The sequence below is a fragment of the Lepisma saccharinum genome, chromosome 22 (assembly GCF_977018435.1).
Source record: "Lepisma saccharinum chromosome 22, izLepSacc3.1, whole genome shotgun sequence".
Classification (NCBI taxonomy): Eukaryota; Metazoa; Arthropoda; class Insecta; order Zygentoma; family Lepismatidae; genus Lepisma; species Lepisma saccharinum.
The window spans coordinates 16,122,797-16,150,602 of record NC_139250.1 but is presented as its reverse complement, the minus strand read 5'-3'; the positions used below and the strand labels follow the sequence as shown (position 1 = coordinate 16,150,602).

The 27,806-nt window shown below is 37.1% G+C and overlaps 1 protein-coding gene across 4 annotated transcripts; it reads right to left on the bottom strand.

Annotated features, from left to right (window-relative positions):
• On the bottom strand, positions 1-27,806 carry LOC146005026 (uncharacterized). 4 transcript variants are annotated; one of them, XR_014443981.1, is made up of 7 exons: positions 26,995-27,806; positions 16,123-16,335; positions 11,541-11,852; positions 8,733-8,888; positions 5,475-5,587; positions 4,107-4,196; positions 1-2,243 (listed from the first exon to the last, which is right to left on the bottom strand). XR_014443981.1 is itself a non-coding variant. In XM_083144162.1 (6 exons), the coding sequence occupies exons 1-6, from the start codon at positions 27,640-27,642 to the stop codon at positions 2,219-2,221; spliced, it is 1,467 nt and encodes a 488-aa protein (XP_083000288.1). In that variant the 5' UTR covers positions 27,643-27,806; the 3' UTR covers positions 1-2,218. The 4 variants fall into 4 exon arrangements, 3 of the variants coding, with proteins under 3 accessions (XP_083000288.1, XP_083000291.1, XP_083000290.1); XM_083144162.1 differs by lacking the exon at positions 4,107-4,196; XM_083144165.1 differs by lacking the exons at positions 4,107-4,196; positions 11,541-11,852.

Here is a 27,806-nt window from a genome sequence, read left to right as displayed (position 1 = left end):
TGCAAATTAAATCAGGTTCTTTATTAAAGCTGTTACAAAATAGCTTTATTGCAATAATGCAGCCAATTAAAAAAATACCTCTCACATACAAAAGTCAGTAATTTGTAACTAAATAAGCACTGCATTATCCTCAACACAAAGGAACATATCAAAGACTCACGATAGAATGCATCTAATATAAACATATGTAGTACTTGTGTATACATACATGTGTATGTGGACTCTCTTAAATCCTTTAATAATGACATCAAATTAAAAATAGCATCTACATAATTATTCTTTTTTATTATTATTCTTTGTACTACCGCAAACATTACCTTGAACATGACACTGACAATAGAACAATAACATCTATGAAGTGATAAAACTAAAAGGTAGATCTGTGTAAAAAGTCATACAATTTCTCTAATAGAAACACCTTCCCTTCTGATTGTGCATAAAAAGTAGAGAAACGCACAATAATCATGAAGGAAGGAGATCTTACAAAGCTTCATCCACTTATAACGAATCTATTTTCATAAACTAGTATGTATGTTCATATCTCACTTCTCTATGATAACACTACAAACATCTCGGAACATATTATCAAAATATATACAGTGTTTGGCATGGATAACTTTACACATGCCACAATGTATTATAAGCCTAATTATCATGAAATAAAATCAGCCCAAAATAATCTAATTTTGTATCCAAAATACAAATTATACATCTGCATTGAAACACTGTTTTTCAAATTAAAATGGCTATCAATGAATTTGCTGCTAGCTGTTACTCGCTGCCTTTGATTTATTTCCATACTGATTGTTACAAGTGCACAAAAATATTTCTATCATGTTGTATTCCAGTACTTAATACCATTTTCATTCGTCTAGTGAGTGATGTGTTTTACAAAATTATAAAGTTTATTGAACTATTTGTTTATAAAGTGTAAATGAATACAAAATTTTCAATGTAACTACGGCGTGAAATAGTATAATGTAGATAATTTGGTGAAGGTTCTACCAAAATTTAAAAATTAGCTGGTTGCAAAGTAACCACGTAAACAGAAAAATTCTTAGTAGCCTATTTTACGGGCCTATGACCAGTATATTCAATATATTCATGAAGAGCATTATATAAACAAAAAAAAAAAAGTGGAGCTGCAAAAAATTTACGCTCGTAAACTTTCCAAGTGCATTGATGGGCTACCAAATTTGCTAATCACATCTCGACAATGAAACTACTGTTAACATTGTTTTGAACCAGAGTACATAATTTTCTGTAGGTGGTTTATTATTTGTTAAAAGAAAATATTGCTATATTAAAAATGCAGTACTCAACGAGTATTCTCTACAGAATTTTGTCCATGTAAAAACTAAAATGCATTTTATATGCATATGGAAAAAAATAGGGAAAGAAAAAAAGAGATTTCTATTCTACCAGCATTTTATGTGTGTGTTTATACTGACTTTTGTTAAATCAATGTAAAATATATAATCACAATTGTTACACACAGTTTAACTTTCCTCCACAATATAGCCATAACTTCTGCATACTGTTTTGTTGGAATACAATATTAACACACGCTGGCATTGACTGTGCTTGTTACTTGTAATCATCATTAAACATAACACAAACTTTCTAAATAAGCCATTTACATCTTGATGTGTTAAACAGTGCAAGAAATATTAAAACATCAACTACAGTTAGTAACAAAAAAAGGGTTTGTATTACAATAACAAACCTGAAGTTTGTCCCATTTAAGAGCATATAAAGGTTGCCATAGCAAAAAAATAGACATAATGCAAACAAAATTAATATCAGAAAAAAAATTTTAACTTTAGTGTATACTTTCTCTAGATTCAAGTTAACTTGACTTTGCAGTCTTATCATAAAATACAGAAACACTACAATCTGTAAGTATGATTGTATGTGCAGTCTGTTCATTTCAGTCCAGATCGTAACAATATCGCATTTTCCTTCTGGAACTAAACAAAAATCCAAATAAAATATTTCCTTATTTGTACTATTTGTCAGAATATTTAAGACATAATACAACATCATTGTATTCAACACTACACTAACTCTGCCACAATTTATACATTCCAGAAAGGAAACAGTATATTTAACACACAACACTATCTTTCCTCTGTTCAAAAAAAAAACACCTTCTATCTCCATGCGTTAAATTCCATATTACAGTTCAAGTTTTTCTCTTCACATCTCAACAAGATCCTCAATCAGATTCGTAATAGGTGAGACTGGAAAATATAAATTAAAAAAATATCAAAAACACAAAGTGTAATTTCAATTACTCCTAGGCAGTGACAGTGGTGCTGCCAAAATGCATATTTAAATATATTAGTGATGAGCACATTAATAAGTACTCTACTGATAGAGGCACATAATTTTGGTAAATAAAAAAAGCAAAATTTCAGTACAAAAACAGAGTCAATTTCTGGATCAAAAGTGTTAAATAAAATAAAATATCGGTGTTATAGCGGTGAAAAATCATATGAAAAGTGGTATATAAAAATACATTTTGGTTTTAAAATTGTGAATATAATGTTAAGTTTGATTTAAAAACTACACTTATTACACAAAATTAACATTTCACCTCTAATAGCACATCTAATAGCACAGTTTTGCTTTTCCAATATTAACAGCAGAATTAATCAATTTTCCGTGAATTGCATAACTCACAGGATAATTCAGACCTCAGAAGGTGTCGCATCGATAAATAAACCCAAAATTTCATGTTTATAAGAGTTTATTTCGCATTTTGCAGTTCATTTCACATTGTTTCGTGACAAAACATGGTAGCAAAATGCATCTCACACCTTTCAAAAACATGAAAAATTAACACTACAACGTGTGTTTTGAAGTTTCGTTTTTTCGTCAAACAAACTATTGATTATTATTGGCTGATATAGGCATTCTGGTTTTGATTGATTTCGTCTATTTTACTCAAAATTTCGGCTACTTTTGGCTAATCTTGAAGATGAGGATGGGTGATGATGATATGGTAAAACTGACGAAGGGGGACACTCACAAAGAACACAAATTTTGACCTACTTATTTCCATCATATAAATAAATAAATAATCTTAAAACTTAAAGTGGGATTTCATTTTGTTATAAATTATTTTCCGGCTCCACCATCCCCAGCCAGCCATCACACATTCTTTTTTATAGGTGGTTTTCATGTGACATCAGGATGCGCACAGCTGCCATATTTGAGGCCAATTTTATTTGTCGTTTGCAAGGAAATATCCACCACGTAGCATTCATTACATCTGCACCAACTGCACGTTTGTTTTAAATCACGAATGCCTGGATTAGTATCTCCCGCCTGCCCACTTGAATTCCATATGCTTACAAGAACTGGCCTCATTTGTGGCTGCTCAAAGTCACAATGCAACAGTTTATGACGTTGGTGAAAAACACCTATTGATGATACAACAATGCTTTCATTACAGTCCAAAATTATGTAAGGCATTAAAAGAATCCCTTTAAAAAAAATAATGTGTAGCAGACACTGAAATGCAAAACCATTGTTGTCTTGTTTTCTGCTAAAAAAGTATTACATAATAAACTTTTGTTTCTCTATAGTTTTCTGCACTACTTCTTTTCTTCTATTGTTTTCTCCACATAAAATAACATAGTAGTAAATGTGGCATGAGGCAGTACCTTTCGGTAAATGAAGAAAGCTAATATTCAAGAAATGTCATCATCACTGGCAGGTGAAATATGACTTTCCTTTAGTCGAATTGTTTAAGAAGAAAAATCACTGGGAAGTTGTAAAGGAGTATAGGTCTTGTCTACTCTTACGGCGGCTGGCCCTCATGTTTGCAAGGGAAGTGGGGATTACGCTGCAGACCAACCAGACAACAGTAATGCTGCCGAGAGTTACAATGTGGCAGGAGGAAGTACTACGTGCACCTCATTCACAGGCTGCTCGATTGGTCGCTTCCCCGCTCCCCACTTCCCTTGAGGATCTGCCGCCATATAAATAGACCAGGCCCTTAACAACATTTAAAACAAAAATCAAATTGCAGGCATGCAAACAAAACATACCAACTTTACTGATCATTACTGACAAATTACATACTATGATTTACTGACCATTTTCCACCCCTGGTAATGTCAACTGTATACAAGCAACACAGGACAAGGATGCCAAAAAAGAAACAAGTTCAATGATATGGCATAATCCTACGAAGAAAACCAAAAATGTTAAAAATTCAAGTTTCAAACTAGGGGCATGTAATACACTGTATCTCAACATTTTTTCCCCTTCAAATTCTACACTATAGGAGTTCTTTTAAGCAACTATTTTACAAAACAACTATTCTTATTAGTATTTGTTGTTAATAAGTGTAAAAGATCGGGATTGTATCTTGTAGTCAGGATGGACAAATATGAAATTTTTGACCATAATGATAACTAGGGCTAGGAAATTTATGACCTAAAAATCACCAAAATATGCAAAATAAAATATGCTTTTATGATCTACAATTTTACAAAATATGCACTATAATTTGAAAAATTTTCATATACATACTATTTTTAGTTCACTTTATGGGCCCTGATGAGTTGAAATGCACAATGAAAACTTTATGTATATTTTCAATTAAAAATGAAAAAGATTTTGCTGCAGTCCAAAAAGAAAAAAAAAACTCTAGTGAACATGCGAGTAAGAATGAATAAACTTGGAAAATGAATGTATATTTCTTGAAAAAGCGAAAATATGCTGAATATGACCGAAAATCCATCAAAATATGCTTTATCACGTAGAAATGGCCAAATATGCCAAAATATGCCCTTAAAAAGCACATTAATTCAATTAGTTTCTTCACAATTTGAATTTCTATATATTTAGCAAACAAATCACCCCTAAGTCATGAAAATCCTAGCCTTAATGATAACAAACCCAATATTCTACCAAACCTATATGAAGTCATTCTTACTCATTCACACATGCACAGTGTGTATAGGTAGAAATAATTATAATTAGACACATACAAAACAGGGTCATATCAATTACATGTTGATATCCTCAAAAATATCAACAAAATGGCAGAAATTAGCACTAAATTACAGGCTATTTATAGATGTATTGGATCAGGAAAATTACTGGTAATTTTTTACCTATAAACTACATGCCTATACTGGCCAATCTGTAACTCGTAGCAAATACAGTCGAAGCTCGATTTTATGTTCCTGGATTTTACATTTTCCCACATTTTACGTTCTAAGCTTGGTCCCCTAAAAAATGTAAAATGGAGGTTCCACTGTATAAGTTACTAGGGTCGACAAAAGTACTGTGGGATTACTGAAATGTTGCCACGTTAGGAAAATAGTGCTTATTTCCATAACACATACACATGTGTTCATTGTTTTGAAGTATATTTCCTTTGCATGTTTCCCAAACTGAGAGGCCCGCATGGTACTGTACAAGAACCAACAACGAAAAGGTCAAGTGATACTTACCGGGCATGGGATGCCTGCCTTCTGCTCTGACGACAGCGGGGGTCTTTATGAGGATAATGTGCCGTTCGCTTTCGGCCAGTTCTCAGTTCCCTCCCTCGATCAGCTCCTTCATCCTGAAATTTAAAATAATAAAAATAATTCTTGCTGCACATCGCATACACATTTTTATACCAATACACATAAACTTATCACTGATACTGATCGTGATTTTTCTAAGTCAAGCTAATTGGCGGTTTCTGCACAAAAATAAAATAAATTTTAAAAACAAACTCCGTGGCCGTGCAGTCTAAGGCTTTGGGCTCCGACTGCAGGAGGGAATGGGTTTGAGCCCACCTGGGTTCAGTCTCTGGGTTCCCGGTCTGTGTATAGGGCCGGTGGAAACCGACCATCGTGAGGAAATTGGGGAGCTACGAGTGAGTAGCGACATGCTGACCCCACATCACACCATTACCGGTTGAAGAACTCCACACCTCTAGGAAGGATTGTGGGAGGGAGACTGGCAGTCGGGAGATAGGCCAAGGCCTTTATAGGGCTGTCGCACCATGGGTTTATTTATTATTATTTATATTATAAATAATAAAAAAAATACTGCACAATACTTCCATGAGAATTTTGCAAATTGATTACTTCCATTATTTTTGCTACAGCATTGTGGAGAGGGGTGTAAGTGGTGACACACCCAAACGTCAACCTCACTTCCCCATGGTCAACCCCTAACTGCTTTTTGCAGGCTAACGAGGCAGTGGAACCTGGATCTGCTGCCAAGATAACCCCCTCTGGAGTTGTGTTGTCCTGTGCTTGTCCTCTTGTGTGTGTGTGTGCGAGGAGATTTTATCCTTGGAAACAGTATAGTTTAGTTATTGTGAAGTAAAGAATGAATGACTTTCAAAAGTTGAGTAAGGAAATTTTAATTGATATCTTTATTTTCTTCTTAGGGGTCTGCCCTAAATTTTGTTTTAGTTAAGTGGCTTCTCCCCATACTGTGTGATGAGGAAAAATAGCTATGTGCTGATGAGATATGAATCTTGTAACTAAAAGTGAAATTATGAACATATTAAAGCATAGTACGGGCAACTTCATTAAAATTTATAGACATTCTGAACAACCATAAATCACTACAATATTGGTGGGGATTGGTAGAAGTATCAGCAGTGGTATCGATTCAGTCCTAATTAAAAGATACACTACGGTCAGTAGACATGCACAACATGCAATTGTTCTAAAATAATACCAATTAGGCATTACTATGTTTTACCTTTCAGAAGCCAAGAGTTTTCCCCTTTTATTTCCTCTTTCGTGTAACCGCAAGATATTTTATCACCGAGGGGAAAGGTTAAAACCTTTGTTCAAAATTTCCTCCTCTTTTGAAACCTGCTATAATAACCCACGGCATAACAGCTCATGAGGACCAGTGCCTACCTACACACTCCCACCAAGGTGGTCATCCAACCAGGTATGGGGAGACGCTTGGTCAGTACCACAAACCCTCAGTCTTTGTTGTAGTTTTCTATGACCAGGTTATGCTACTCATTCGTAGCTCCTCAATTTCCTCATGATGGTGAGTGGCCACAGGTCCAATACACAGGTTGAAATCTCGGGTGACTCGAAGCTGCGTGCATCTCATAACCGGGGCCCAAAGCTTGCACCTTACACCACATGGTCACGGTCTGAGATTGAAACCTGCTTTGATACAAAATCTGAAAAGTGACATATGCCTAGCATTCCTTCTAGAGCATTCATGTGAATCTTCATGTGGTTTGCTTTCACTAGTATCTAAATATTTGCAATACTTTCGTGGTCACATAAACCTATTGAACTATTGCGAATATCTAGATAATAGTGAAAGAATTCTAAGCATATGTAATTTTTAATATCTTGGAATATCATAGTATTTTTTTGAGAGGAAGTTTCGAAAACGACTTTGCTGGCATCGGTAAAAGTTCCAGCGGAGCCTTAAGGGGAAGAGTGACAGTTTCGCACCAGCAGGCACAGATGAGATGGTTCAGACACATGAAAAGGATGGATGCAGAAAGACTACCAGTAAGAGCTTACAATGCATAAGATGTGAGAATAAGGCCAAGGGGGAGACCAAGATGTCGGTGGAAACAGCAGATAACGGAGAGTGTTAGGAGAAGAGGACAAGATTGGAACACCGTGGAAAGAGAGGAGTGGTGGAAGACCAGGAAAAAATAGAGAGGCTTGACGTATATGCCGATCCAGCCAGAGGTAGGAAACTGCGAAGGATGATGATGATGATGTGCAACATTTCAACACCGTTGAAATGGACACTGTTACTAAAAAAACCTGGAAAGAAGAGCATGAATTTCTCTCCATGTTGCAAGTAGAAGTTGTTTTTCATTTTTTTAAAGTTAATTATTAAGCTAGACACGATGTTTGAAAAATATGATGAATAAGTATTTACAGAGTCACATGTATTCCTTATGGGGAATCAACTTCAAGTTACGGCTAACCAAATGGGACTTTCGACTTTTCCTACGACCAAGAAATTGTCCAGTTTCCTTTTTCCATCCATGTACTTTTCTAAGCCATTGGATGTTTGGTATTCCTGAGAGAACAAATAAAATAATGCTCCCATAAGTGTAATTTATTTCTCCTTGCCTCCTATGGCAATCCTGGCAGTGTTGCCAAACCTGATGCAGATACAAAAATTAAATTTCACCTTAAATGGAGCAAAAGTTTACTTTCCAGGCACTAGATTTACAAAAGCTTGATAAAGTGCCAGCTAGGGTAGATTTAGGTGTCAAAGGAGTAAGGGGGGAGGGCATTGCTGCTAGTACTGTTAGCTTTAAAGTGATGACAATTTGTTGTTAGTTTTCACCATCTAGATTGGGCAGCATCACCCATCTGAGTAATTCACCGATGGTTGTATGAAATCCAAAATATAGGATACCCGGATAACAATATTAAGCCATCTTCACGTCAACCACGGCGCTATAAAAAAGTAGCTGGCGAGATAAGAGGGGATGGGCATCGCATCTAATATAACAATATCACGTGCAAATTTTCCATATTCATGGCAAAAGTTGGCCCAGCGATGGCATGCGCCCCAGTTCAAGTCAAACGAGTGCACAAAATAACCAGATCGCTCCAAAAGAGCTAAGTTGGCAGCGGATGAAAGAGCCTCGTGCCCTTAAGGCAGACACATAATGTTAGGTGCTGATGATCTAGTACAGCTTACATACAATGCCCTCAGAGACAAATGAGTAATCTTACTCCTTCCATTGTTTTTGCACGTACCTCCTTATACTTCAACATGAACTCTTTGATGAGATCCTTGCAATTCAAATGCTCCTCCGGTTCCCACGTGTCATCGTTTTCAGTGTAGCCCTTCCACCGAATTTGAAACATGCGCTTCCCACCTCTTACAAAGGCAACACTTAGGACTTGCTCCACCTGGAAAATAACATAAGCATCAGTTACAGGCAGCTGACTATAGAAGAATATAGAAGGGCCTTGTTTCTTGATGGGGTGAAAATTTCATTTAAGAGTAAATACACTTTGGAATGCATTTACACTAGATACTTGGTAAATTTTGATGCACTTGCATTAAATAGTTTGCTTTATGATCTGATAGGCTAATTGGGACTTCACCTGCATTTGAACCAATGTACAAGCACAACTGTATGATTACATGGCATTGTATTTGGTTAATATGCTGGTACACCCAACAGCAAAAGAAATGATAGGCAAATTGCATATTTTGCCTTATTTAAAAATTGCCTAATTGACCATTTTCATTCATTCGGTTTTCAACAATGTGGCAATGATGAGTTGACTATTATCTTTGCCATTGGCTGTACAACTGCTGAATATTCTATCGAACTGCTCCTCTTATAAAAAGTCTAACCTGCTCCCTGCAATCTCACATTTTAACATCATAAATATGTAAGAAAACTTCATATAAATAATTTCTAAATATTTGTGTTTTACTATCTTGCAATTTGCAAAAACATTATGAACTTGCACATAAATTCCATGAATACTGTATTTTCATAACTTAATAATGCCATTTTTGTCATTATTTTTTCTTTCTTTGATTTTAAGTTCAATTGTACGATTTTAAATAAATCATTGTGCACACTATGTAGCATATGCATTGTGACGATTAGAATGCAGTATTTCAAACTAAATTCTCATTCTCTTCAAATTTTCATCTAAATTTGTACATTCATCTGCAAGATCTATACAGGGTGATTCATAATTCCCTCTCGGGTTTCAAATGTTTACAGTACAAGAACTGTAACACAAAGCAAAAAGGTGCATATCAGTACATAAAGAATCTCTCAAAGTTCACACTTGTAATAAGCCCCATAACGTAATTGTAGATTTAGCCACTAGGTGGCAATATAACGCAGTTAATGCAAACATGGCATGCACTGATGAACACAAAGCGTTCTGCATCATAGAATTTGCTAAATGTGAGTTGGTTGTGATGATACAACAGAGATTTCATACGAAATATTGAACAGAAGCACCTACAGACAAGACAATTTGTGTGTGGTACAACAAGGAGACTGACTGCCTGTACACTGCAAAACGAATAGGCCAGGCGGAACCATCGGCTGAGACTGCAAACCTTGTGCGAGAAACATTTGCCAGGAGCCCTAAGAAGCCAAGACATTGCGAGAGTCTGGAATTGCAGATGCGCAGCCAATTGTGTGGCATATTCTACGCAAACATCTTCATGTGAAACCATATCAGGTGCAGCTGTTGCAGGTGCTGAGTTCCCAGGATCCCAATTCTAGTTTCAATGTTCTTTTTAAAGGTTCGCATAGAAGTATAGAGTGAATAGCCATGTGAGGTTGTGTGTTTAATGTGTATCTAGGGTAAGCTTTAAAAAGTTCTGGGAAACCAGGATGAAATGTCGCAGATAAAATAAAAAAAACACTAAAAATAACCGTGTTAGATTATTTTGGCATCCTAGTTTACAGTTGTCTGGATTTCTAATTCAAGAAATAGAAAGATGGTTTTGCTGAGAAAGTGATTGTTAGTGACAAGGCCATGTTTCATCTGTCTGGAAAGGTGAACCGTTACAATGCATCCATTTGAAACACAGAAATGGTGTAACACATCCGTGATTCCCCTAAAGTGAATTTTGTGCAGTTTCAAAAGTGCATGGGGCATTTTCCTTTCCGGAGCCAACTGTTACAGGTGTAGTGTATCTAGACATGCTGCAACAGTGGCTAGTGCTACAATTGCAGGAAGATAGAGAACTTCATTTTTCAACAAGATGGTGCTACCCCACATTTCCATGAGGATATACATGCTTAACTCAATGCTGAATTTCCTGGATGTGCTTCTAGAGATGACTCTCCTCTTTTTCCGTAGCCTCAATGCTCACCTGACATAACCCCATGTGATTTTTTCTAATGGGGTTACATCAAATATCGTGTCCGTGCCCCCTTACCACATGATTTAGCACAACTGCAAGAAAGAAACACACACACACATGCAGTCACTGATATATTAGGATGTGTGTGGCAGGAACTTGATTTCAGGATTGATGCCTACCCCATCACCAGGGGTAGATAGTGAGCTCCTGTAAGGTATGTACCTAACTTGAGAGAGATTCTATATGAACTGATATGCACCCTTTTTTTTTGCATGTGTTATAGTTCTTGTACTATAAATGTTCAAAACCCCAGAGGGAATTATGAACCACTCTGTATAAAGAATTAATTTTCATTATCGTACATTATTATTTTACATCAAATTTAAATGATTTATCACAAAACAAGACCCTACTATATACTGTGAAAATACATATATTTGCATAAAATATAAAGTACAGAAAATCCGTAACTGGTGCGTTTCAGTTTGCGGAAATAATTTTTCAAACCACATGAAAAATATGCTGGTTATTAACTTCTGAAAATCTGTTCACTAGAGAACATAAGTTGGAAAAATTTAAAATTCACAAAAATGTAAAATCAGGATACCACTGAATTATCTTTGAAGTACAGAAGATTAACTAAAAAATTTGCAATTTTCATTAACTGTCTTTTACACTAATACCTATGATTGTTTAAATAGTTTCTTATGTACCTCATATTCCTCATCACTATCTGCCTCATCTTTTATTCTCCCATTGGAAGCTTTACTTTCACTTTTTTTGCTATCTCGTTTTGGAGTCCTGGAAGTTTTACTCTCTCGTTTTGGAGTCCTGGAAGTTTTACTCTCTGAGTTTTCTGCACCCTGTTGTGCATCGTTACTTTTCGAGAGAAATTTCTTCAAAAGTTCCGGGCACTTAAGCAAATTTTCGTCCTCCCAAGTATCACTTTCGGAACCAAAGCCCTTCCACCGAATTCTGAACTGCCGTTTGCCACGCCGTGTCCTCATTTCAACTACACTTTGAACCTATACATATGTGGAAAAAGAAAAAAAAAACGGAGTTGCTACATGAAACACAAATCCCAAAGTAAACAAGAAATTAATTAGCTTTGGTAATTATTAAAGGAATGAGAAGCAGAAACATAAAATAACCATGCTCAAAATTACTCTAAAGAATAAAAACATACTGGACTTGCAAATTAATGTCACTCCACAATGTATTAAACTGCTTTGACTGGCATGAGTTGTACTACGTGCACTTAATGTGGAGATAAGCTGGCTGAAAATGAACCTCCAGTTTAAAGCAAGATAACACCATTCACACAGGACCTTGGTTGAACCTGAACTGGGTATCTTTGATTATTAGGTACGGGTTGTTTCAAACACAAGGAAATGCTACCAGAGGCATTCTTAACCTCTTAACTGGATGGACATATATATCCATTGCCATAGGTACAATGAATGTATCCATTGAAGTGGGCACAATGAATGTGTCCGTTGCCGTGGGCACAATGAATGTGTCCGTTGCCGTGTGCACTATGAATGTGTCCATTGCTGTGGTAAAATAAATGTGCCCATTTCCATGGGTACAATGTACATGTCCATGACATGAGTAGGCATTATGTCTATTTCAATGGATAGGAACATACATGCTTGATGTTTTTTACAACTGAGGGAATAATAATAGAACAAATCGATCATGCAAGAAAAAACTGGGGTCATTAATGAACATTTCTATCAACAACTTGAGATACGGAAAAAAAAGGAAAAATATTTTTAAAAATCAGTTGACATGTATTTTACCCATGGTGCAAACACCCCATTTAGTTCCAGGGCCCCCAACCTCCATCGTGGAGTAGTTAGCACGTTCAAATCAGTAAATCAGTTACAATTTGCAAGAGTGGCAGAAAAGCAAAGGTAAATAACAAAAATCAGAAATCTAGAGTGCCAGGGCAAACCACGCAGCTTTTTCTTGAGCAATGTATTGTTTCTCAAGTTGTCTACTATTACTTGCTTGAGTTGGTCAATTCCCTTCACAATGCTTTGGAGCTTTTATTGGGAAACAAACCCAGAACTGCTTTCACCAAAGGTGAGAGTGCCAGTCATAAGACTACATGAGAGCTCTTTATGTATCATACATGAACCCAAATCAATACAGTTGATTAACCAATCTTATTACTAACAATATGAACCAAAATGAAATGTTGAGACATCTGTGCTATTGAAGAACCCAAGGTTCTAGAACTTTGTACAACTAGTGCTGAAGCTGGTCAGATAATACATTTAAAGCAAAACTAACCAAAATCAAGCTAAGGTAAAATCTCATATAAACATATGGTTATGAAAATTAAAACCAATGCAACTGTTTTATGACCATAGATAAGTTTCAGGGAGACTACCAGGTTCAGCATACACATGGTAAGTGGATGAGACTTTTTCATTTTATCTCCTACATATTTCCCTCCTTTTACAAACACACAACAATATTAAAGCCTCACCTACTTGTATTTTATGGAGTGTACAAGAGTTTGTAAGTCCAACACATACGTAAAAAACAGTAAATACAACAGAAAATACATTAGGCATAGAAAAGCATGTGAAAAATAAACATGCAATATAGATACGGCATGCACAAAAAACACTCAAAAGCAAAATAAAAATTATTAGCCCCTCCCCCATTCATAATGCACAACCTAAGTTATCATATGAACGGAACGTTAAGATTTCTAGAAATAATAAACACAGAAAAGTATTAGAAGATGGATTACATTGAACAATGTTAGACTTGGATATTGTATTTATTGCAGTGGGAACTTCATTCCCATCTGAAGCTATAGTCTTTTTCATGACTAGTAGAATGTCCGTTACATGGTTACGTTGCAAACTGTTAAATACCTAACATTTTCTGGTAAGTATATCCAATTTTCTTTCAAGTTCGAAATTCGATACTTTCGCATTTTCTTTTTCCCCTCTATATATAATTGTGATAAACATCATTGGAAAGATAAAACTATTTAACTGTGTGTCACTGATACATTTCTATGTCTTGAGCTTTCCCATCATTTATTTAAAGATAAAGAGAATTCTCTCTGCTGTGCATTATGCCATGGTGGAGGTAAGGCTGCGAACATTCTGTCTCTTCACTAGTAAAGATGATGTTATCAGTAGGGAGTAAATTTATATTTTGTTCTAAAAACAGCAGAAATGTGTAGATAAAAGTCACAAATATTTTAATTGTGTAGAACCAGTTTGTAGAACCGAACTATGCTACACATTCATAAACTACATACTACAGAGGATGTGTTAAGTTGGTCATGAAACCCGAGATGTTAGTAGAAACTCTTGCCATGAATATATATATTGCACGTGATATTGTTATATTGGTTGCGTCACCCCCACCCTTTCTTACTTTTTTTATAGCATTGTGGCTGACCTGAAAATGAAATAATGTATTATCCTGGAATCCTTAATTTTCAATTTCATATGACCATCGGTAGATTATTGAGATGTATGATGCCGCCAGATCTAGACGGTGAAAACTGAGAAAAAATTGTCATCACTTTAAACTTAACAGTAAAAGCAGCACCTGCCATCCCTTCCTTTGATACATAAAACTACATTAGGAGGTAGTTTCTCGAGCCTTCAAAATTCAAGCTCCGTTAAAGTCAGTTTTAGCTCCATTCAGTTGAAATTTAGCTCTTTTATACTTATCAGGTTTAGCAACACTGCAGAGGGGAGGTGTGTGCCAGAATGGCCATATTATGCTTATGGAAGTATTATTTTTATTTGTTATATTGGGAATATCAAACTCTCGATGGTACAAAAAAACACGTTCAAGATTTTCCTGCTCATCAGGAAAGTTGAAACTCCCATTTGATTAACAGTGACTTGATTCTCCATAAGGAATACATGGGATTCTCTAAATACTTATTCATCATACTTTTCAAACATTGTATCTAGCTTAATAATAAACTTAAAAACCGCTTCAACTTCCAACATGGAGAAAAATTCATACACTCTGGAAAAGTTATTATTATAATTTTTTTCAGTAGCAGTGCCCATTCCGACAATATTGAAATAAAGGCACACCTGGTGGAAACAAACTGTCACTCTTCGCCTTAAGTTGTAACTGCAACAAAAACACAATAAAGGTGGGCAAATAAGGATCCACCGCAAGCAGAACATACATTGATAAAGCAGGAGTTTCCAAAATATACACTTTAAAAAGGGAAGCAAATTCAGAATAACTACAAATGGACATAGAGAAGAAAAATTATAACACCCTTGAATGGATTTGCTAATGGCAAGATATGATGGCTTTAGTATTCATATTACCCCTGTATTAGGCATGTCATTTTCTCTAACATACTTAGGCATGTGGGGTCCACCTGTCCCTGAACATTTTAAATATCTTTAAGGTATGAAATGTGTGTGCTGAACATTCTTTCTTTGTTAATAAAACATTAAAATGCTGACCAATGCAAACTTTTATAGTATAAAAAATATACATAAAAACATAACATCTCCACCCGCTAACAGGGTCTTCTGCAGAGGAAATTTCACAGTAAAGGGCGGAAAAGTTAGGTTTTTATGTATATTTTTTATACTATAAAAGTTTGCCTTGGCCAGCATTTTAATGTTTTATTAACATGGAAACAAGGCTTAACAGTGTTACCATCTTTCCTTGTGTTTCTTTTCAGATAAGCTGCACTTTCTAAGCGACGTAATATAAAGTTAATGTCAGTTGCTTACTTGGGAGACAGTTGTCCCCCACATGCCTAAATACGTAACAACCATAGTTGCGTCATGTTCACTTTCGTCACCAAAACATACCGACGTGTCCACCCTTTCCTCACTAACCAACTTCAGCATAGGATCTGAATCTGCTGTATGCTCCATCTTTCGATGCTTTGACATTTTTCTTGTTACGTATTTAGGGACGTGGGGGACAACCGTTCCCCAAGCATGTGGATGATGTTAACTTTATATTATGTGGCTTACAAGTGCAACAGAATAACAGCCAAGCATGGACTAAAGACAAAGAAATATGTTCAGCTACACAAAACACTCGTGTGGAGTCTAGGTCACAGTGTTGCAATCTAACAAGGGCTATCGATGGAGGACAATTGTACCCCACATGTCTAACAGACGGTTAGAGAGTTTAAGTTCCCACAGACACGTCATCTTGTTCCTACCATTCATTTCCATTTAAAAAATCAAACTAAAAAAAAAGGAAAAGTAGCAAAATGCAGCACCTAATGTTTGTCATTGAAAGGGTCATGTAGAAAGGTAATACCTCATATTCTGTGTTACTGGTTCCCTTATCTTCCTCATCCTTCTCCTCCTCATTCTGCTCAGATTCCCTTTTCTCCATAAAAGCCTTCAATATAGCCGGGCACTTCAGCTTATCTTCATCTTCCCACGTATCATCCTTGGAATCAAAGCCCCTCCAGTGAATTTTATACTGTGTCTTCCCACGCCATGTCCTCGAATCTACAATACTTTCTACCTGCATATGTGAGAAACACAAATCAACCTATGGGTTTCTTTTCAGTTCGTGAATCGAGCCCTTATTTCCAACACAGAAAGAATACAAATGCATAGAATCAGAGTAAAACAATCAATATTCTTCATGCTCCCCTATCTGTATGCACCATTAAGCATATGCTGCACTTGGCTGTGCCGTTGCACTACCTCTATAAATCCAAGAAAAAAAATTCTAAAACTGTCACACTAAAATGAAAACCAGCATCAAAGCAGGACAGAACAAAAGTTCACTAAATAAATATGTAATATATAAAAGCTCCATGCTAGTAAGAACACTAAATAAATGCAATTTCAATCAAGCAATTGACTCTACAAAAAAAGGCAAGTGTGTAGTTGGGATTTACATATGAAATACAATTAAAAATAAATATATATGGGACTATTCCATGTTTACATAAATATTTGCCATTAATACCATTTGATGGTGCTCGTACGAATGCAGAGACAGTTAACTATTACCCAGTTCTTTCATTACTGGGTTACATAAAGAAATCTTTGCATACAGAACCATAAGTACATGACACCCTACGGACCAAGTTCCAATTGTATAATGATCTCTGAAAGTTGAAAATGGGGATGAGAGACCCATCTTAGATGCTGAAATGACTGAAGTTGCAAGAACAAATTTCTACCTCGTAGTTGCAGAAAGTTTTAATGAGAAATGATGCCATAAAAATAGGAAGTGCACGCGATTCTTCTTGTAAGTTGCAATTATCTGAAGTGTTCTTTTTTTATGTTCAAATACTGACACAATAAAGAACTTACTATAAATTGTGACACTGTAAGCATGCAGGAGTGTAATTACAAGGCAAACAGCAATGAACTTGGCCAACCTAACCTACTCACAAAAATATATAGTGGCAGTAATAATACAAATAAGTTTACTTTAAATCTACTTTATGCCCATATAGGCTAATTGAGACAGGATCTACACTTTAAAGTGGAATACAAACCACTGTACAATGTATGTCTACCTAATTCCGCAACCCCTTGATATAACATAATAACCCCTGGTGCAACAGCCAGAGGGGGTCCGGGCCTAACTACCGACTGCCAGCCTCACTCCCACCTGCCAACCAGTTACATGTAGTCAGCACAAAAAACCCTCTGTCGTTGTTGTAGGTATCCATAACCAGGTTAAGCTACTCATTCGTATCTCCCCAATTTCCTCATAATGGTGGGTGGCCACCAAACCCATACACAGGCCGAAATCTCAAGAGTTGTTGCACAGCCACAGTGCAGAACCATTGATATTTGAGGACCAAAATATTTGAAACCTCAACAAATATGTGAAATAGAGGCTTTCCCTCCTCTCTCACACACGTGCGTTTACTCCAGTCCCTGTGACAAACTAGTAGAACACTCTCCCTGACAGGGTTCCAAATATGGTGCTGGATTTAAGATGAAATAAGGAGAATATGGCGAAATCATTTCGAGAAATTGCTGAACACTACAAAAGGAAATGAACACAAAGAAGTGAAGGGGAAAAAGCACTGAAGAGAGGTAGAGCACCTGTAGTAGATGAAGTAGAGTAAGATTATTTCCATAACATCCCTGACTGTTGTGCATTTGCAGCTTGGGAGCGAGTCACAACTTCCGAAGCAGCCAATCAACAAGTGAGCTACTGAAGTCATTCCAACACGGCACCAATCGCGGACCCTCTTCCTCACGCTCCTCGCTGACGGTAGGCTAGCTAGACTCGCGCAGTCAGCCAGAGCTGTTCCAAAAATAATCTGACTCTTCCAGTGGAAATGACACTAGCAGCAGGAGTGATTGGTGTACAGTGTTGAAAACAGTGTGGCAAGAGCGAGAAGTGCCAAGAGATTGGACAAAAGGACTAATAGTTCCCATATTAAAGAAAGGGGACAGAAACGAATGTAAAAACGACAGAGGAATAACACTAATGTGCCACTCAGCAAAGGTGAATGAGAAAATATTAGAGAAAAGAATAAGGGAAGTAACAGAGCTGAACATGAGAGAGAAACAGTATGGATTTAGAAAAGGCAGATCAACAGTAGATCTGATATTCACCATAAGGCAGTTACAGGAAAGGCACTATGAGAATGGAAATAATTTGATTGTGGCATTCCTAGATATAGACAGAACAAAGATTTGCAAGGCCCTAAGAGAGAAAGGAATCGAGGAAGAGATAGTGTGTAGAGTGCAGAGCACATACAAGGCCAACCGGAGCTGTGGGAAGAACAGAGTGGTTCAGTATAAGTAATATGAAAACAGGGAAGTGCTCTTCATAATTACAATGGATGCAATTAACGAAGAGACAGAGACAGCTTGATAGTTGGAATGAGGAAATCAGAAGAGCAGGAATGAAATTCAGTGCAGAAAAGAGCGAGGTGCTAATAACAACAAGAAACTGAGCCATAAATGAACCAAGAATAAAGATGGACACGGAAGAGTTGAGGGTAGTAGAGAGCTTCAAATATCTAGGAAGCATAATGGAGAGAAGTGGAAGACTAGATGAGGAGGTAAACAGAAGAGGAAAAATGGGTGCTGGACTACCTATATCAAAGCATTAATATGCAAGAAGGTAATATATAACACACTATGTGCCAATAATTACGTACAGAGCACAGACTTAAACAATGACAGAGAAAGACAAAAGAAAGATGCAGGCAGTGGAGATGAAAATTTTAAGGAGTATATTGGGGAAGACTAGAAGGGATAGAATAAGGAATGAGGAGATCCGACAGACAGTGGGAGTGGTGAAGCTTCAGGACAGGATAGATCAGGCACAGATGAGATGGTTCAGATACATGAAGAGGATGGATGCAGAAAGTGCCAGTGCACAATGAGTGGGAATACAGCCAACGGGGAGACCCTAGATGTTGATAGAAAGAGCAGATAGTGTTAGGAGAAGAGGACAAGATTGGAACACCATGGAAAGAGAGGAGTGGTGGAAGACCAAAAGAAAATGCATAGGCTTAACTTCTATGCTGACCCAGCCAGAGGCAGGAAACTGCTAAGGATGAAGATGATCTCCAGGATATATAAATTGTCACCACCGGATCTACCGACAGTTGAGAAACACTTTGAGCTTAGCCGATTGGTATCCTAAAATTCATTAATCTTTATTGGGACAAAAGCCATCACCAATTTCAAGGTATAATTGCACGTGATACTTAAGAATCGTGACAATGAGGATGAATGATGATTAGGTGAAATAAATTAAGGAAAACTGATGTCCATGCCTGGATCTACAGTGGCATACCAAGAAATGGTACAAAATGAACAATATTAATAAAAAAATTAGCACTTCTCAATTTTTTTGAAAGATGTATCGAATTTCATTTGAATGAAAAGTGTTCCCCATAAGAATCTTTTCATCATTCATTGCCGGGAAAGTCAAGGAGACTTACCCCTATGAATTAATTACTTTTAATCTAATCGGTACCCTTGACCCTCTGTACCTACTGAGAAAGCAAATATTTTGAGAGCTTTTGAAGTTTACGTTGCTTATGGACAGTGGCGTAGCAACATATCGCGAGGCCCTGGGCGAGATTAGAAAGCGAGGCCCATTTTTACATTTGAAATCTCAAATGTGAGTCGATAGAAAATCTTCAGGGATACGTCAGCAAATTATCATAGTTAAATAATAATAAATTACTGAAGAAAATTATATTTAATAAATTCTCTCACCCTACATGTCTCTTTCTTGGTTTTCTGAGAGATGAAATATGAAGCTGTGGGAAAGAAGTAAGATCTGCTTATCCATTGTCTTCTTGAGTAGCAAACAACGCAAGCATTTAAATGTCTCGCAATTGCTATGTGGCAGTTAGAGGTGTTTTATTGTTAACATATGAAAATCGGGAGTGCAAGGTCGAGAGAAAGAAGAAAGGGCAAGACAAATCACTTTTTATTAGACACACGAATAAATGGGTATAAATGTACACGAAAATTATCGTGAATTTTTGCGTAAATGTTTCACATGAGAAATATGACAATAATTTTTCTTAGGCTTAGACCCCGCCCGCATATTACACCCCCGATTTGACGTATCATAACGTTTAACTAGAACTTAAAGCCAGATAAAAACAGAATGTTTTAATTTTATTGTCTACAAAAAAAAAGCCTTTTCCATCTTTTTCCCCTCACTTCTATGTAATACATTTTTTGTATCAACGCCATGAGATGCGGTCGCCCACTTCACCCACCCTTTCTACGCCACTGCTTATGGACGTTTTCAGTTGTTTTTAGTTTGTGGAAATGTGTTATTATGAAGTAAAGTATGTCTGTTACCTTAGCATGAAGCAGAAAAGCTCGAAGGCATCGCTCAAGTGAATATAGCACCCAACATGAAAGAACACTAAGTTTCTGATCAAGGCAGTTTATTAAGATATAAAAACACTAACATGTAACGTTTCAACACTGTATGAGGGTCTTCCTCAGACGAAGAACTAAACTAAAATGAGGAAATACACACACTCACACACAGGAAGATTGCATACACATAGCAGGGTGACTAGTCACACAAACACAAATCATCTTGACAGTCCTAATCTTGGACGATTTCTCAAATGAATTAAATACATATTGCCTATTGACAGTTGACTAATGGGGCTACCACACTGACAGGTGATTGACAGGTCAAGATGATTTGTGTTTGTGTGACTAGTCACCCTGCTATGTGTATGTAATCTTTCTGTGTGTATTTCCTCATTTTAGTTTAGTTCTTCGTCTGAGGAAGACCCTGACACAGGGTTGAAACGTTACATGTTAGTTGTTTTTATATCTTAATAAACTTCCTTGGTCAGAAATTTAGTGTTTTTAATATGGAAACAAGGCTTAATTATATTACACCCAACATGACATTCCACAAGAGCAACATATAGGACATTGCCTACCATTTCATAAATGTATTATAAAATAAAGTACATCAAACACAAAGGACTGACAACCTATGAAACCAAAATATAAGTGAAATTAATGTTAGGAGTGTTAGATTCATTGGTGTTTATAATTTTCCATCCTTAGGTTAGGAGTGCTGATGGTTTGATCTTTTACATTTCTTCTTTAACTTTTTGAGTGTGCACACAAACAGTTCTTACTAATTAAAACCGACGAAAGTACTCCGAGGCGGCAGATTCTTGCTTACGTGGGTCATATTTTAGGATCAAATACCTCCATTAATTGTGTTTTCTGCTACCTGGAACATATATTATATTACATAAACATCGAAATCTGTTGAATTAAAAAAAAAATCAATATAATTCTCGAGAAGGTACGGTTGGTCAACACTTTCATCAACTGTATATGCCCCTCCCCTGATCCCCAAAATATATGGCTCCTGAATTATTTTTGGTTTTGCCTACTCCTGTTAATTATTATAATAATGACTACAATTATTATTGGTGTTGACCCATGATTCACAGTGTTGTAGATTGATTTCACTTATGAATGAGAAATTAAAATGGTGCAAAATAAATCAAGCAACCCTGAACATTTCAGAATATACTCCAGGTCAGGGGTAGCAAAAATTTAAAACAATTCAGGCACCAGCCCACTCCAGAAGATTGTATTAAAAGTAATTAATTCTTACATCGCAGTGGCCTTTCGAAAGAAGGCTCTACCAGTAGCAGCATGAGTAACTATGCAATATATTCTAATAAAAATTCTGCTAGCAACACCTGAATTGCCAAACCATCTCATCCCCATATACAGCTTTCAAATATCATCCAGCATGCAGAAGTCACATCCATCTCTCTCTTGCTCCATACTTTTCTTTTTTTAAATAATAATACAAATGGAGTTAACAAATGTGATGCAGACATCATAAAATTTCACCACTAATAGGACATGTAAAAAACAGTTCAGTTTCCATCCTGTAACTACCAAGCAGTGTTCACAGACTTGAATCAGTACTGACGCATATGAAAACAATAGTAATTGAAACACACTGAGTTCGAAACATAGGATCCACATTGGTAACCAATGATTTTTTGTTAAATACCACATACACTGCAGTGATGCCCAGGCTACAAAGATCACTCATTTGAAACACCAATAAAAATACAGTGAGACTACCTTCAACATGTGGGGAAACTAACTTTTGTGCTATTCTCACCAGGTCTAATGATTCAGCATTATTGTATAGGGATTTTCTTTAATAAAACATACAAGATGTTTCTTTTGTGTGGCTTCTTAGGTTAGGCATGTTGGTAAAGGTTCCGAATGTTTAATGATTTATTTAAGTAAATTTGAACCTTAGTGAAAGTAATTACCACTGTTTTTAAGTTCTGAAAAATGCAATTTATTGGTAAAAAAAAGGATGTAAAAATAATCTTACGGAAATATCACCACCTCCCATTAACAAGGAATTTCAGACTACTGCCAAGATGAGGTTCAATGGGGTGTTGTGCTTGAGACAAGCACCAACATCATGAGATGTTGAAAGCATTTAGGAAAATTATTTCCATACTAAGAGCCCTAAACCTGGTGCACCTAACCTATCCATGAAAGCATTTCGAGATGTTGGTACTTGTTTAGTATCAGTCGGACAGATTTCTTCATTTCTACAGAAGAAACTACCTACCGTAATAAGTTACTGTAGTATTGTCTAACATCGGGAAGGTGTTTTGTGTGAAATTCAGGTAAGTTTTCCGTATCCTGGAAACTGATTTCTTCAAATTTAAAAGTTTGGGGCTCATTTGGGGGCAGGTGACTCCGGCCAATTTCTAACATGCCTTTATCAGGGAGTCTATAGAAAAAGCCGGGGAGCCGGAGCAGAGGCGGGGCCACGTTAGCAGTTGGGGGCGGTAGGTCAATTACCCCAGGGGCGGAGCCTGGAATCAGTGGGAAATTTGAGTCAAAAATTTCAAACGAAAATAATTTTTTTGTTTAAATTTCGCACCGATTCAAGGATGGAAAGCCCCAAAAACCATTCACGGAATGTTCCGCGAAGTAGATATGTAAATACAAATGTCAAAAATTGACGAAAACTCAGAAGCTATAGGTGCCCGATGGATAGTAAACTTTTACTGAGATGTTATTTGAATACTAAGAGCCATAAATCTGACTCGCCTAACCTAACTACAAAACTCGCAACACATGTAACCTAGATGGCAGCAGCAGTCCATAACCAAGACGACAGTAAACATATTGCTGGTTGCAAGAGAAGTATCATATAGGAGTATATGGAACGGAAAACCAATCTCAAGCAAACACGCAGTAAGTAATCACTAAAACTCCAAAGTATGTGTTAATGGACGTAAATAGAAATCAAACCGTGAAGAAAATACCTGTGTACCATGATGAGATCAAAATTAAACAATCTGAACTTGGGCCTAATAATAATCGGAGTGACTATCTTCACAAGATGGTGAAGCTAGCTTTGAGGTTATTTTCACCAGATTTTACACTGCATGTGCATGATGCACAACATGGCCTCATCTGCTACATGGATGTGTGTATTCTTTAGTTGTTGATGTGTGTGGTTTGCATTTATTTTCGTGCAGGAGTACTTTTTTTCTGTACAATGGAAAAATACCGAAAGGTGTTCTAATGTGAACTTGTGCTGTTAATATGTCACATGAAAAGTATGAAGGGGTATTACATTACGTTCCTAAATGCTTTCTTTGTTAGGTTAGGCAGGTCAGGTTTAGGGTTGTTAGCATTAAAATTATTTCGATAACAGTTCCGTATAGTGGAGACTGATTTCTTACTTTTTACACAAGAAAGTACTTATGGAAATCATCTTCTGTAGCGTTGTTGAGGTTTGGGAATGTAGTTTTTATCTTTTTCAATGTCAATTCATGTTTTCTTCTGGGAAAATATCTCTCAGACACGGAATTGCTGTTGCTGCCATCTGCACGTGAACACGATGTTCACGTTTTATAGATGACTTAACCCCCATAACCACGCCGTGTTTTCGCAAGATGACGTGCCTAGGATGCGTCGTGAAGTTTTTTAACTATGTTTGCCTAACCTAACCCAACCTTACCGGAAATGGTTTGTGGGGCTAACAAGGTATTAGCATAATTTCCAATATGGTCACGAAATTAGGTATTTTTCGGTGAATAAGGTTGAAACACTGCATTCACACTCCAAATCGACAAAACGCTGCCACATCGCGCGATGAACCAGTACGCTATCGGTAACGGTTCCGATTGTTTTATCATTTCTCCTAGCACAAAGACTAATTATCGTAGAATTTTGAAAATCATTGTCACATGAAATTTGAACCTTCCTTAAAGTAATCAGTACTGTTTGGACTCGAAAAAGTTATTTATGTTGAAAAAACAACTTGAAATTTACCTTACGCAAGCATGCACACTTCTCACGGACAAGATATTCTATGTCGACAAGCGACAGTCAATATCGTAGAAGTGTGGGAATGAATGTAGAAGTAAATCGGAATCTTAGTAGAATGCATTTAGGGACTTTATTTTAATGCTATGGAAACCTAACCTAACCACGAAAGCATATATTGAACAAAATCTTAAGTAATCACTAAAACTCTGCACTATGCGTAAACAGACATAGAACTCCACAGTATGTAACAGATGTACATCGAAACCGAACCATGTAAAAATTGCATTCATAGCATGATGAAATCGTAATAAAATAAAAGGAACTTGGGCCAAAAAAAAAAAAAATGATGAAAACAGCACAACCTACGAGTCTCACCATCTGGTGTTGGTAGTTTGGACCCAAAAAATAACCACAATATGCTTCTGCGCATTTGTATGCAACTCACAAATAATCAAAGCCAAGCAAAACTAATCACAATGTGGTGACGCCTATAAATAACCTGATCAACTGCGAATTTAGCTTAGACGTTAGAAAAGTCCGACGACTTGGAACAATGTACAAATATATGGCCTGTGCTAAATTAAAATTTCGGTAACCACCAAACGTCTCTAATTCCCTTATTTTCGTATTTTTCACCTTGATACTTACATATTCTGCATTCGTAAGGATTCTTCTATTTCGCGTTTCGTTTTTTGCAGGCAAATAATCTCAATTTTCGAAATATGGAGTATTTTTATTTTCTTCGCTTTTGCTTGCGTTACACGCGATATGGCGGAGAAATCTTGACTAGCGTAGTCCATGATCAGTGGTTATGCAGTGTTGCGACCTTCTTCATGGCAAAATATCTAGGTACTAGTATGGAGAATACGTAAGTATGAATGTGGAAAATACGAAAATAAGGGAATTAGAGACGTTTGGTGGTTACTGAAATTTTAATGATATGGATAACAACATAGGCCTTTAGCCTAAAAATAAACTTGAGTCTGCTGACGTCAGAACGCAAGGTAGCAAGAGTGTTGTGCGATAAGTGATTGAAATAAAACAAAGCAACTGAAACCATTGGCGCGTGGATAGGTTAGTAGGGCCATGCAAAGGTTTCAATAGTGAAAAAGATAGCCCCACGAACCATTGGCGCTAGCCCCACGAACCATTGGCGCGTGGATAGGTTAGTAGGGCCACGCAAAGGTTTCAATAGTGAAAAAGATAGCCCCACGAACCATTGGCGCGTGGATAGGTTAGTAGGGCCACGCAAAGGTTTCAATAGTTAAAAATATAGCCCCACGAACCATTGGCGCTAGCCCCACGAACCATTGGCGCTAGCCCCACAAACCACTGGCGCGTGGATAGGTTAGTAGGGCCACGCAAAGGTTTCAATAGTGAAAAAGATAGCCCCACGAACCATTGGCGCTAGCCCCACAAACCATTGGCGCGTGGATAGGTTAGTAGGGCCACGCAAAGGTTTCAATAGTTAAAAATTGGTTTCGAAAAAAATATTCGTAGCCCCACACACCATTCTCGGATAGCCCCACGAACGATTCACGGATAGCTCCACGAACCATTCACGGATAGCCCCACGAACCATTCATAAATAGCCCCACAAACCATTCACGGATAGCCCCACGAACCATTCATGGATAGCCCCACGAACCATTCACGGATAGCCCCACGAACCATACATAAATAGCCCACGAACCATTCACAAATAGCCTTAGAGATACTGGGCGAAAGGGGGGGTTATAGACCCCATCAAACTCACATTGAGCACGCCACTGATCCTGTGCACGTCATTTTGTCGCAAGTTCGTAATCAGAAATGATGAACAGTAACTCACGTTTATTTACGTTCTAGAACTGTTACACAGTTACAAAACCGCGTATTTGGAAACACTGACCGGTTGTTACGTCATGAAACGCTCGCAAATATTTGGTTCACGTAGTAGACGGACATCAAGGGAACAGCTTTCGTGCATTGGAGTGACATTAATGTCTAAAATTACATGATTTACCGGCAAAAAAATTTCAACGAGGTGAAAACAAACTTCCAAGACCTTCCTAAAGTATAAATAAACCCATTTCGGTAAGTACTTTCTCCTGTAAAATTGAAGAAATACGTTTTGGGGATACGAAAATTTTACCCTGTGCTAAATCTCGACGTGAGTATGATTTAACTTTCCGTAAAGACAAGCAGAATCATTCCTTTTCGACATAATAACGAATAACAATTAATCAACATTGCGCACTATATTTAGCCATCAAAAATTATTTGGTGTTCAGCAAAGATATGGTAACACTGGAATGTATGGCTGTAGAACCCGATGTTTCGATCTCGTGGAACTAGTATAAAATAACGATCTTACCTCAAATTCTTTAGTTTCTTCGTCTACTTTCGCTCGCTTGCTAGCTTGCACTTCTTCCTTTTTAATTTTAGACTTGTGGTCATTTTCTTCTTCTGAACTATCATCCTTAGTATTGGAAGTGGCTCTACGCTTTTTGGAACCTGCGTCTTTTTTCCCACCACTACTTCTGGATTTTCTCTTTTTTGGAGCGTTTGATTTAAGTGGTTCATCATCTGAACTTTCATGCTCATCTGAGGACTTCCCTTCTTTTATCGATACACTCTTCACTCCCCGTCGTTTACGAGTAGATTGTTTTCTCCCCTCGGACTTTCTTCGCCTTGCGGAACTGCGCTTAGTTGATCCATCATCAGAACCGGTGTCTTCTTTGGATGAAGTTTCGGCGTCCTCACCCTTTGGCTTAGACCCACGCCTACTTGGCCTGTCATCGGACTTTGATTCAACATTCGAATTAGCCTTACGACGTGAACTTTTTTCTGGTGGTTCCTGACTACCATTTTCGCTACCAGCTTTTGACTCCACATTTTCGGAACTCGCTTTTGAATCGACATCTTCGCTCTCATGTTTTGAAGCGCCATCTTCGCTTCCTTCCCACGACAAATCATCGTCACTTTTCTTCTTACTGGACCTTTTCCCTGTGCTTTGGCGCATTTTGATACGACGTATCAAAGAAAATCTCTTGTTCTATTATGAAAATATTAAATATAAGTGAAATGTTACACCCACATACACAAACACTTAACGTGTACGCGAAGCTTCCATACAACCGACTAACGCACGATTTGTCAACGACAGCAGGCACGGCAGCCAATAAG

Bases quoted from the DNA above. Each gene is read 5' to 3' on its own strand.
- LOC146005026 (XM_083144162.1), bottom strand. From the start codon at position 27,642: ATGCGCCAAAGCACAGGGAAAAGGTCCAGTAAGAAGAAAAGTGACGAT. The intron at 11,853-16,122 runs GTATTACCTTTC...ACATATGTATAG, and splicing joins CCAGTAACACAGAATATGAG to GTTCAAAGTGTAGTTGAAAT. The intron at 8,889-11,540 runs GTACATAAGAAA...GTTATTTTCCAG, and splicing joins ATAGTGATGAGGAATATGAG to GTGGAGCAAGTCCTAAGTGT.